At 50.9% G+C, this 12,206-nt stretch overlaps 6 protein-coding genes across 6 annotated transcripts; 4 read left to right on the top strand and 2 right to left on the bottom strand.

Annotated features, from left to right (window-relative positions):
• Window positions 1-1,243: 1,243 nt before the first annotated feature.
• COCMIDRAFT_86245 (uncharacterized protein) lies at window positions 1,244-2,279 on the bottom strand (the record flags this gene model as incomplete). Its single annotated transcript, XM_007686448.1, has 3 exons — window positions 1,244-1,904; window positions 1,953-2,118; window positions 2,168-2,279. The coding sequence occupies 3 exons, from the start codon at window positions 2,277-2,279 to the stop codon at window positions 1,244-1,246; spliced, it is 939 nt and encodes a 312-aa protein (XP_007684638.1).
• Window positions 2,280-2,744: 465 nt separating this feature from the next.
• On the top strand, window positions 2,745-3,806 carry COCMIDRAFT_33674 (glycosyltransferase family 8 protein; the record flags this gene model as incomplete). Its single annotated transcript, XM_007686427.1, has 3 exons — window positions 2,745-2,802; window positions 2,853-3,288; window positions 3,350-3,806. The coding sequence occupies 3 exons, from the start codon at window positions 2,745-2,747 to the stop codon at window positions 3,804-3,806; spliced, it is 951 nt and encodes a 316-aa protein (XP_007684617.1).
• A 181-nt stretch (window positions 3,807-3,987) lies between these two features.
• Window positions 3,988-5,556, bottom strand: COCMIDRAFT_33673 (uncharacterized protein; the record flags this gene model as incomplete). The annotated part of the gene is made up of 5 exons (XM_007686426.1): window positions 3,988-4,976; window positions 5,026-5,263; window positions 5,313-5,401; window positions 5,453-5,473; window positions 5,526-5,556. The coding sequence occupies 5 exons, from the start codon at window positions 5,554-5,556 to the stop codon at window positions 3,988-3,990; spliced, it is 1,368 nt and encodes a 455-aa protein (XP_007684616.1).
• Window positions 5,557-5,894: 338 nt separating this feature from the next.
• On the top strand, window positions 5,895-7,637 carry COCMIDRAFT_2261 (uncharacterized protein; the record flags this gene model as incomplete). Its single annotated transcript, XM_007686388.1, has 4 exons — window positions 5,895-6,002; window positions 6,316-6,379; window positions 6,428-6,859; window positions 7,153-7,637. The coding sequence occupies 4 exons, from the start codon at window positions 5,895-5,897 to the stop codon at window positions 7,635-7,637; spliced, it is 1,089 nt and encodes a 362-aa protein (XP_007684578.1).
• A 598-nt stretch (window positions 7,638-8,235) lies between these two features.
• Window positions 8,236-9,130, top strand: COCMIDRAFT_86302 (uncharacterized protein; the record flags this gene model as incomplete). The annotated part of the gene is made up of 2 exons (XM_007686447.1): window positions 8,236-8,641; window positions 8,697-9,130. The coding sequence occupies 2 exons, from the start codon at window positions 8,236-8,238 to the stop codon at window positions 9,128-9,130; spliced, it is 840 nt and encodes a 279-aa protein (XP_007684637.1).
• A 1,614-nt stretch (window positions 9,131-10,744) lies between these two features.
• Window positions 10,745-11,593, top strand: COCMIDRAFT_2259 (uncharacterized protein; the record flags this gene model as incomplete). Its single annotated transcript, XM_007686387.1, has 1 exon — window positions 10,745-11,593. One exon carries the CDS (start codon window positions 10,745-10,747, stop codon window positions 11,591-11,593), a length of 849 nt encoding a protein of 282 aa, XP_007684577.1.
• Between the last annotated feature and the right edge of the window lie 613 nt (window positions 11,594-12,206).

Below are 12,206 nucleotides of genomic sequence, written 5' to 3'. Positions count from 1 at the left end.
CAACGGGGCAGAGCAAGAGGGAGATAAGAGGAAGAGGTGGTGGTGGTGGAGAGAGAAAGACACAGGACTATACTGGGGACGGCACAAGACGGGACGGGGCGCGAGAGAGAGATAGATATGGCGTCGTGGACGCGGGCGTGTGTGTGCCTAAAATGAAGGTTTCAAGCCGGTCAGGAGTGAAACCAGAGGCAAGCAGGCCGCAGATCCCAGAGAGCCTCCAGCCGACGAAACATCCGTGCGCGCCCAACGGCCTTGTTCGTGACAGGTCCATCCATTCTCTCTCGCCGCACCACCATCGCCATCTTCAGCGCCCCGAATGCACGCAAAAAGGGGGCCCCGCCCTCTGCTCTGCTTGGGTGCCTGCGTTTGATTGCGACATACTGGCCCCCGTGTGCGCCGTTCCTGTGTGGCCAGTGTGCCGGCAGATGCAGGTACGCGGCGCTACTCCTGAGATTGCCTATACAGACATGCCGTAGTACATACACGTACATACAGATATACATACAATACATATGTACCCCTACTTCCGTACACGCTCCGAGCCCACGGCCTTTGCCCCACACACGCCAATGGTTCGCCTCAATGCCTGTACGCCTACACCAGCCATTCGCTCGCTGCTCTTCACGCCCCGTCGACTCGCCGCTCTGCTTGCACGGCCTTGCCGATACACCGGCGTCTTTGTTTCTTTCCCCTTCGTGGCTAGTCGCACAGAGCCTCCGTCGTAATGCCTGCGTCTGCTCCAGCCGTTGCGACCCGCTACGCTGCAGTAGCAATGTCGCCCGCTAACCAAAAACACGTCTTATATCATCATGTGCGGCTCCACACGGAGAAGACGTCCAAACAAGCACCTATACCGAAGCTGGGCCATTACCTCATAGGCATTAACCTTCGAGCTAACCCTATCAGCTCTATACTAAAACTGCGAGGCGTTGGTCAATACCGCGTCTTCGACATGGACACGCCATGATTCAACAGGCACAATGGATATTCCATGCATGAATCAATGGCGACGCCAGCAATGCCGAGGAGCCTAGCTTAACTCCGGCCGTGTAACAGAGAAAAAAAGTGCAACCAACAGTGGAGTTTGGCGTGGGTCGAGATAAGCAAAAAGTGTTTCGGCTTGACTATTTTTTACATATATCATGGGTATCGTGTTCCTCAAAGCCAGCATACACCGCTACAATCCAGCAGCTACTCTCTCATTGCTCAGACGCTCCATTGCCACTCAGTTATTTTCTCCCCTTCATTCTGGCAGACTCCTCATCACACCCTCAAACGCCACTAGAGCCATGGCATTGGCCGGAAAGGCACGTAAAAAGCATGGCACAAAGCCGCGCCAGTATCCCCTCCACCCTCCTTCTTTGTACACTGTTTGAGCGGCGTCTCTCCATCGGGGAAACCTTCTATTGTCCAGCGGATCTGTCATGATGCGTTGCTTGATCACATCGCTGGGATAGCTCGTCAACCAAAATATCTGCGCCGAAAGACCGCCTGCCCAGAAATTGACTGCAGGTGCCGACAGATTTGTGTGTTTCTGGAATTGTTTCGTGAACAAGTCGTACGTCCCCCACCAGAAACAAAAAAATGTGCGGAATAGCAAGGTCGCGCTCAGACCATGGTACACACCCTTTACACCATGGCCCTTGTATATCTTCTTCAGACAATCAATTGGTCCAGAATACAGGCGCGCTGTCTTATCTGCTGCATATTGAACCTGCAGACGGGCTTTGATGTGTTCGACCGGCGCTGCAATGAATGATACTGTCCAGCCTGCCATTGTGCCCGCCATGCCATGGGCGTACATGGGGAGCTTGCCTTGTTGTTCGCCAAATCGCACAGACGAGGGTGGATTGAAGACACGATCGTTGAGAACGCGGCGATATACACTGAGAGATCCTAACATACTATACGCCATTAGCAATCTGTCAAGTCTTAGGTCGAAAGTGCCATACATCGAGTCCATAAACATCCACCCCACCAACGGCGGGGTCGCGCCTTTGTACAATCCCGCGAAGCCCTCCTTTCGTAAGGTCTGCATGAGACAATCCACCGGACCTCTAAAATGCGACTTTTCTGTCGTTTGCAGTCGCACTTTCACTGTATCGAATGGGTGACCGACTATCTCTTGTTAGATAAGGACGTAAGCAACAAGTGCAGACGGTCACACCTGATAGCTTTGCAATGCCGCTGAAGACACCAGCTACGAAGCCACGGTAATGTTTGGGCGACTTCTGAGGTTCGTCGGAGGTCGCGATGAGAGCCGTTGCTGCGGGCTTCATATCGGCGGGTTTCAGCGCTGTAGTAGCCATTGTCGCGTCGCTATTCTCCAGTACAATATGAGAATCATGCCTCAAAGAACAAGGCCAAGAGGAGATATCGGTGGAAAAGCATCAGCACCTCGACGTGTGCTAATCCCCATCTCATATCTTGTGCAGCACGTCGGCAGCCTGCAGTCGGAAATGCACAAGCGTCCGCGATACACTTATGGTGACGATCTCGAGAGGGACCGGAGATCGGCAAAGGTCGGACCGTTCGTCGATTCCCAGGGTCCCAAGCTATCCGAATTGGTACGATATTTACTACTTGGATTAGCGGCTGTCACGACCCCTCCAAACAAACCTGCAGTCATAGACAGACCGAAGATGGCGCAATTCGATCTTGTCACTGATCCGATAGACTTTTTATCAAAACTTGACACATTGCGCCAGCTGCATTGACGCGCCTAATACGCATACATGTCCACGATGCAGAACACGACCGAAACACCTAGTACAACACAGGCGGGAACGAAGTCGAAGAAAGGTATGTTAGGCCAAACCTCACATATGATTGTGAAAAATAACACATCTCAGTATGGACCACCTTAATCACTAACACGGCATACCTGACCGGCCTTCTCACCCTCGATTACAGCCTGAAGAAACATGGCTCGAAATACCCGCTCGTCGCACTATACACCGATACCTTCCCCGCGGAAGGTCACAAGGCACTCGATGAGCGCGGCATTCCCAAACAGCATGTCAAGTACCTGCTACCCACAGTTAACAAGGACTTTACCAACGACCCGCGCTTCTACGACTGCTGGAGTAAACTGACGCCATTCTCGTTGGAAGAGTATGACCGGGTCGTCCAGCTCGACAGCGACATGCTGGTGCTGAAGAACATGGATGAGCTAATGGAGCTGGAATTGGACCCACCAAGTACTGGAGGCAAAGGCGATAGGGTATTTGCAGCGAGCCATGCCTGTGTGTGCAATCCGCTCAAGAAGCCGCATTACCCCAAGGACTGGTACATCTCTCTCTCCCTATATCCACAACTCGCGCAAACCATTGAACTAACATTGGAATAGGATTCCCGAAAACTGCGCATTCACTTCGCAACATAGCGACCCCGAGGCCGCGCAGAGAACCGGTGCACCTTCCACGGCCGGACTTCGCATGCCCAACGGAGGCCTACAAGTCGTCAACCCTTCAAAGGCTACGTACGACCTTATTCTACAACAACTTGCCAACGAAACATCCATGTCGTATGACTTCGCCGATCAGTCTCTCCTCGGTGACCTATTCAACGGGCGCTGGGTCGCCCTGCCATATACCTACAATGCACTCAAGACAATGCGATCAAAAGGTGTACACGATGCGATATGGAAGGATGAAGAGGTCAAGAATGTGCATTACATTTTGAGCCCGAAGCCTTGGGATGAGGCACCTGGTAAATGCTCTTTGGAAATACATGAGTGGTGGTGGCCTATCAACGATGAAAGACGCGCGGCGGAGAAGAGCAAGGGCATTGATGACGGTTTCTAAGGGTGAGCGCATGTAGACGCTGGGCATCTTAATAGAGTCATAGGCTGGCGATGGCGACGGCGATATTTTTTCTGGAGATACCTATGATAACTATGTACTCTAAGGATCCCAATGACATTGCACTTCATCAATCATTCCCTTTGTTCGTATCAGTCGTATGTGTGCTTGAAGAGACTATTCTTCAAAGCTTACCCTTGTCATCCTCAATCTCACAGAAAGCCTTGAATGTGACAAGACCTTCTGCGCCTTCCTCATCCTCGGCATCCACATCGCTCTTGATGATCACCTCGGCCGTGGCTCCCACAAAGTAAACGAAACCCTCGCTCAGCTCTTCTTCTTTGGGCCCCACACTAATCGTTCCCTTGCCCTTTGTGCAGAGAATAATGCTGGGTCCATCAATAGGATCAAACGTCGCCTTGGAGCCAACCCGGTTCAGCGCTGTGCGCACAACTGCAAACTCTGGGATCGGGGGGTTATACAGCATATTGCTCGAGTTGGAACTGTATGCAGGCGCATTCAGCCTCACACGCGAATAATCCTTGGGCTCCATCTTCTGCTCGCTAATGGGGGCATAGCTGTACGTCAGCATCTTGGTGAGGTTGTCCACGTCCTTGAATTTCGGGGTGAAGCCCGCGCGCACCACGTTGTCGGAGCTGGCCATGCACTCGATGATGTCACCAGAAAGGTAGGCATGGATGTCGTCTGCTTTGAGAAACATGGCTTCGCCCACGTCGAGCTTGACGTAGTTGAGGAAGAACTGGACGAAGAGGCCGATGTCGCTGGGGAATTGAGAGTCGAGACGGATGACGAGGTCGGCGAGTTCTTTACCTGTGTTAGAGGGTGGGCCGCCGCCGGCGAAGTTTTCGCCCTCAGACTTTGCGGCTTCGATGAGTTCTTTGCTTGCGGATTCTAGTGCGTCCTTGTCTGCGTTCATGAGTTTTGTGAAGGCAGACTGGAGAGCTTTCTTATTTGCCTGCACATCTTCTTCCTTGTCTGACGTCTCTTTTCCTTTGATAGTCTCCTCGAATTTAGTCGCTTCTTCTTCGCCGACGAGTTTGCGTAGGGAAGGAACGGTCTTGAGGAAGTGCGCAATTTCGGCAAGAGGACGGAAGCCACAGAGTCCGTCGAACGGTGTGACCGCAATGGTCATTTCGGGCTTGTGGTTGTCATCTGAAAGGCAGAGTTAGTATCAATTCAAGGGTACTGTATGAAGACCGACCTGGGTAGTTCTTGGGGTCGCTCGCATGCAACTGCTCGGCAAGCTTCTTGTTGGGATGTGCCTGTATGCTCAAGGCCTTGTTTATGGACAGGACCTTGAACAGGAACGGTAGTTTGTTCTCATATCGCTCAGCGATTTCGGTGGAAAGCAACGCTTGGTTCTCTTGGACGAGGTCTAGGAGGCTTCGCTTCGTCTCCAGATCTTTTGAGGGAAGTGATGGGTGTGTGCCCATCCACAACTACAACGGTGAGCAACGCATCGACAATGATGCCGTATTAACTGCATACCTCAGCGTACGGCTTCTCTTCTTCGATTGAGAATTCCGAAGCCGTCGCAGCATGGAATTTTGCAGCGGCCGAGTCTTTACCGACTTTCCCTGGGCTGGTTCAGCATACCGCTGATGGAATTATGATGCGGGGCTGCGTACCCCAGTCGTAGCTGTTCACGCCTGCAAGACAATCAATTTGTGTTCTTTTTCCCTGTTTTCAATTCCAGCTTACCGCATTCTAATCTGATAAGTGGGTTCCGCATTTTGGCAAGGACTTGTATTGTGTGTAGATTGTGGTCAAGGAAAGTGATGCGTGGCACCGGATCTTTGGCAGGCCCACTTGTGCCGCTAATTGGCATCCCCCAAGCTGCAAGCATCGTCACAAGGCTGGTCGGATTAAGCTCATGGAGACCCTACCCCTCTTCCGTTGCTAGCGCGGCTCCCACCCTGCATCGCAATCAACTACACGTGCTCTCGTTTGCATTTCCCGCTTCTTTCACTCTCCCTCCACCAGACCACACCGCTCCCACATGACCTGCCTGCAACGCGTCCGGTAACACAGAAAGTGCCGGGGAGCTGGCGGAGAACAACTTCCGTCAATATGGCTGCTCGAAGCAGGCCTCGCGGCCAACTCAAGGAGGAGTTCGACGAGGAGCGGGTGATTTGGAACTCGATCAAATCCGATGGCCGAAGGGTTGACCAGCTCATGGTATGAGACATCTCAATCAATGCATCCTCAGCACTCTTGTTCGCTAGTTTTTGACTGTATTCACAACGCGCCATGTAACCCGCAAGCTACGCGACTCGCGAGAGTACATTGGCTGTGCTCAACCCAGCACCATGTATACCAAGCTCATGACCAACGATGAGAGGCGGACGTGATGAAAGCTCAGTGGCCTATGATAGCCTTGTGGACAGAATGGCTCCGGGGCGTGAAGCCCCAATACCCTGCCGTTCATGCTTCCTTTCGCCACACCGCATCAAGCTACCCCATGCTGTCACCCTCTACTAACGTGTCGCAGAAAGAATCAGATCTTCTCCAGGAAAAAATTCTTGCTCTCCAAGCAGAGCAGGCCGCTCGTACAGGTACGCTTAGACCAGCTGGCGGGGCAGCACCAGCACTAACATGAGTAGACCGTGGAGAAGAACGCTCAGCCCGCATTGACGATGATTTGGAGGACCTCTTACGAGACAACATCCGCAAGGTGGAAGAGGTCCAAGCTCTCCTCCAGCCTATCGAAGGTGGTAACGACGTTCATACACAAATGACTCTCCTTGCCGCTTTGCGCAATTCTGAAGAAGCTCAGCCATCTGCTTCACGATCTACTAGCGTTGGGCATGGGAAGTCTGGGCGCGACCGCCAGGGCAAGCGAAAGCTGACCGACAGCATCGATGACCGCGACAGTCTGACTGCAGATAGCCCCGGAGGTCCTAGCCCCAAAGTTATCATCAGCAGCCAGAAAGACCGACTGGTTGCCAAGTCTGGTGGCAGCAGGGCAGGGTCAGTCCCCATTGCGAGAGAGGGCAGCGTCAAGATGGAAGACGACAAGGATGACTCGGGTAAGGGTAAGATGGTTCTTCCTTCTTCCAAGCCCAAGCCCAAGATCAAATACAAGACCAAGCGTTGAGCTCCTTCGCTTTCGGCGTTCTTTCTAGACGACAGATGATACCCACTTTGGCATCTTTCCTTTCGGCTTGTTCGAGGTTTGTAGTCGGATAGGCAAGCTCAAAATTTCACCTCGTCCCATCTCATACCTCTTTTCTGTGTGCTCATGCCACCATGTAACTTTCCCGTTTAGCATCCGCTACATAGCCGTCATCCCATATACTCGATATCAACGGGGGCTGACAAATTCCAGAAGTTCGACCGCGCCTTACCCCGCAGACTGAGGTTCTCTACCGCAATAACGCCAAAAACCGATCCTCCTCCTCGTCCATGTCTTTTGAGGGTGAAGGTATCCTCTGTCGCGTGACGTCAGTCATCGGCGAAGGCAAGCAGCGTCGATATGAAATTATAGATGCCGACCCAGATCCTCCAACCCCATCCGCGCCATATCGAGCTTCGGTCAATCATCTGATTCCAATTCCGCCCCAGTCCTCTAACACGACGCTGCCTGACCTTCCCAAGGGCAAGAACGTACTCGCTCTTTATCCAGGCACAACCACCTTTTACAAAGCGGAAGTTGTGGCTACGTGGAGACAATCTGATAGCAAAGTGAAAAAGGAAGATGGTGGGAGGGAAGGAGATACGGTTGAGAACCTTGTGAGGCTCAGGTTTGAGGGCGAGGACGAAGCGGATCGTGAGATGAGTGTCGAGAGGCGATATGTATTGCCAGATCGATGAGCATCTGTACAACAATACCGTTTTTATACCAGATTCGCGCTAGCTACTCTGTAATTGGATAATATGCAATGGAGATTGGATATGTTGATTTAGAGCAGGTGTGCGTTTGAATAGTCAACTGGTCTTGACAGAACTAAATGGTAACTAATCTTGATCTTCGACAAATTTGCATGTTGACTTTCCTTTGAAAATACAACGCCTGATCGCAATCTCTTCTTTCCCAAAACTTCACTTCTCTCCTACAGTTGTAGCTTTGACTGTATAGAAGCACATATACTTCTGTATACCGCCAAGCCACTAGCGCGTTTTCGTGCAAGACTTAGGTAGACCCTGTCCACCCCCAACGCGAAGCCGCAACACGAATGCTCGCTTTGACCCCGCAAGACACCCCGCATACATACCAGACACTGAATTTTAGTGTCGCCTCAACTATCAGCCGCATTTACGCGCTCATTCTGAGGCGCTGTCTTCCAGCCCAATCAGACAAGTGGCTATCCGCAAGTCTATCGACGCCGTCGGCCTACGCCGCACGCCAATCCAAACCCAACCGGTATCTGCACAAGTCTGACCCCCCTCCACGCGAACACCTGACTTCGTCATGAACAACTATTCCTTCCTTGAGTCCTCCCAACAACAGGCCCAGCAGCAGCAACAACAACAACAACAACAACAACATAACCAATCGCGCCCACCACCCTCACCCTCACACTCGCAAGCTGGCAGCATAGCAGGATCGCAAGTGAACGGCGGCGGCCAAAACGGTATTCCAATGGTCAACGGACTGCCAAGCGGTGGTCAGCAGACGGATATGAACCACCTCTGGGCTGTGGTTCAACAGTTGAGCCAGCTGTTGGAGGAGAATAAGGCGCAGACAAGGGGTATTGTAGAAGGGGTTGCTGCGATACAAGGAAGGGCTGCTTTGGAGGAGGGCGGAGAGGTTGGCGGTGGTGCCGTACCGAGGGGGAATGGTGTGAGTATGAGAGAAGTGAATGGAGAGATCAACGGTATGTTAGCTGCCATTTCACAGCAACCAAAATGCGATCCTAACATTCTTTGTAGCAGCGACCCAGACACATCTCCAAAACCAGCTCACAACAGCCCAATCGACCATCGCTTCCCTCACTGCAACCAACACATCCCTCTCCGCTCTTCTTACAGACTACGAATCCGCCCTGGCACTTTTACTTGACAAGCTGCGCCCATACGCTTATTCTCAAACATCCTCGATCCTCGCACTTCACAAGCATTATCAAACACTGCTTGAGCAGGAACGATCTACATCTATGAGTCTACGGATCGAGCACGCAGAATGGCAAGCGGGACTTAGTCGTGTAGCGGAAAATGCAAGGAATGCACTACGGATGCAGGGAGAGGTGGAGGCAGGCTTGCGCGGACGCTGCAAAGAGCTCGGAGAAGAGAACCGTGTACTTCGACGCATGGTAGGGTGGGAGGAGAGAGAAGATAGCGACGAAGAGGATGAGGATAGTGTATAGCGAAGCGACAATAGGGTGGCTATCTGTGCTGTTGTTCCGCGAGTTTTGTGCATAGCGATGGCGTTTGGGACACTGTTGTCTTATATCCATGTTTCCAGGGTCTTTGGAGTGAAATGTAGGCTGTTGGGACACCATTACATTATGGTATGAATATAAGTCATGTTATGAGGATATGTGCTGTGATCCTCTAGTAGGAACAATCAAAGTGTAGTATCATGGTTCAGTCTCGGAAGAATTCAATACAGAGTGGAGCCATATGTTACTCAAAGCCAAGTAGTTTGCTTGCCAATGCTCAAATTAAAAGATTATCATGAACAGGAACAGGAATGCACAACATCATCCAGTCTTTGTGTAATTAGTGATAAACTAAGCAAGCCTTTTCACAGAAAGTTTGAGCTCATCGTCTCAACATCATATTATGAACTTACCTTTTTAGATCTCTAAGTGAAGAACTTTTGTTTGACTACCGTTCAAGCAAAATTGTACTAAAAATTTTGATCTTAATGGACATAAAGTTGTTGGGCAGTAGTATGAATAAGGAGTTCATCGGAAATAACCACAATAGATGTAATTATCTTTCTACTTACGAGCGCCTTTGTAGCAATGATTCCCATGATGGAAAGGAAGCAGATACGGTTTTACCGTTCAAAGCACATGAAACTGTTTCTAGACTTCTACCAGTATGCGCCGAGTGATTCTTCATGATTCAATGATTTTGGCATCACTTCGCGATCACTCAACTTACTTGCTTCTATGACGTCTCACTTTTACGAAAGGTGGGTATTGAGAGATACCAGAGAAACCTTGATAAAGAAAGATGCTGATCTAACACATATCATGCCACCGGCTTCGCCTAAATGGCTATACTAATCGTATATCGGTAAGTGCTCGAGAGATAAGACCAATGCGCGAGGGGTGCCGAGAAGGTTAAAGTTCCTAGTGCAGTATCAGACTACGGTGAGGAAATGTAGAGATACGAATTAAATTTGGGACCGCTTTGGAGCATGCATGTATCTGCACCAGGGACATCTCGAATTAATCGCGCTTTCTATATGACTCAAAGGGAGATGACGTATAATTCAATCAACGATTCCATTGAGCATGGAGTATGTCCCTACCAAACAAAGGAAATTTAGCAAACCGTTACTCGGAGCATACAAAACTTGCTCCTGGTATGAATGCAAGAGTCGAAAGATATTCAATCAGACTCTAGTTTTAACAAGCGCCAGAGTTCCTTCGTCTATTACAACGCTAGATGCCATTGGCCGGCCGAGTTCGGCCACGTTGACTGGAAAGTTAACTTTACCACTGCTTAAAAAAGGTTCGCCATTCCGCGCTCAAATCTCCTTAGGCAAGGAGATGGAACCGAACAGGGCGAACATGTTTCTACGCTCAGTGCGCACCTACCCACGGTCACTCCACACGCTGACCCGCGCAAGTGCGGTCCGGCCATCCACCTATTACGCACCAAACGAGGTCATCCGAACTCGGCAAAGCCCATGTCCTAAAATTTCTACAAAACAGTCACACTTTGGCAACAACAGACGCTCTCTAGCAAGCAGTGTTCCTCGCCTTCAACAACTCGGTTCCGCAGAAAGGATTTCAACATCCAAAATGGCAGGCGACGACCACTACCTCACGCTTTCATGCCCTGACAAGGCCGGAATCGTCTACGCCGTGACAGGCCTGCTAGCAAAGGAAAACCTCACGATTCTGGACCTGCAGCAATTCTCCGACCCAGACTCCAAGACCTTCTTCATGCGCGTGCACTTTGGCCATGCCTCAGACGTCTCCGCACTCCAAGCCAGCATGGCGACGCTCGCCTCCGAAATGAGTATGACGTACCAAATCCGGCGCGTAGACGCCAACCCCAAAGTCCTTATCATGGTGTCGAAAATCGGGCACTGCCTCAACGATCTCTTGTTCCGCGTCAAGTCGGGCCAGCTCAAAGTCGACGTGCCGCTCATTGTGTCGAACCACGGCGAGTTTGCCGAGTTGGCCAAGAACAACGGCATCGAGTTTCACCATCTGCCTGTGACAAAGGATACCAAGGAGCAGCAGGAGACGCAGATTCTCGATCTCATCAAGCAGCACAATATCGATCTTGTGGTGCTGGCGCGCTACATGCAGGTTTTATCCCCCCGCTTGTGCACGGAGATGTCAGGGAAGATTATCAATATTCATCACTCGTTCTTGCCGTCGTTTAAGGGTGCGAAGCCGTACCATCAGGCTTATGAGCGCGGCGTCAAGATTATCGGGGCTACTGCACATTTTGTCACGGCGGATTTGGATGAAGGTCCTATTATCGAGCAGCGTGTTGCAAGGGTTGATCATGCGTTGAGTCCCAAGCAGCTTGTCGAGGAGGGCAGCAATGTCGAGAGCCAGGTGCTCGCTGCGGCAGTGAAATGGTGGAGTGAAAAGCGTGTGTTTTTGAATGGGCAGAAGACTGTTGTGTTCAATTAAAAAGGATCAGTACACTAGGCGCAGTTTGTGCTAGGGGGGCAAAAAAGTGTAAATACTACATACCTACAAAGGTTACTAAAAGAAGTTTCCAAGTTTCCAAGTCTGATCGCGTGGTTTTTCTTAAAAAGGTTGTGGCTCGTTGCGAGAAGAAGGCGCGATTTGACGTACGTACCGAGTCCTTTCCCTACGACTGTTTTTTTTTGGTGGCAGCAGAAAGAGGTCATCGTACCATCCAAATCAAAATCAATCCAATACAACAAAATCAGTAGTTAACCTGCACAAAAGCCCTAAGAAGCTGTTGAACTGCGAATCATCCCCCCCTTCGTATTCATACTCCTCACCATGCCCCATCTTCCAAAAAAAAACATCCCTAACTAACCACTCACTTACTTATGCTTACTTATGTACTTACCCCAGATCGTGCAAAGCAGGTGGGCAAGGCGGGGACGATCGACCCTTAATCCTCGGCACTAACTATTCCGCGCCCCAAAGCTACTAGCCCCGATACGACCGAAATGTGCCTCGAGACGAACACACCTGAGGTTACGAGGCATGCGTGCATGCTCGTCACGACCGGGGAATTGTGGGGGGTTCGGGTGTGTGTGTGGGGGGG

Source organism: Bipolaris oryzae (assembly GCF_000523455.1).
Source record: "Bipolaris oryzae ATCC 44560 unplaced genomic scaffold scaffold_19, whole genome shotgun sequence".
Lineage (NCBI taxonomy): Eukaryota > Fungi > Ascomycota > Dothideomycetes > Pleosporales > Pleosporaceae > Bipolaris > Bipolaris oryzae.
The sequence above is the reverse complement of the archived record's forward strand: the minus strand, read 5'-3'. Positions and strand labels throughout refer to the sequence as shown.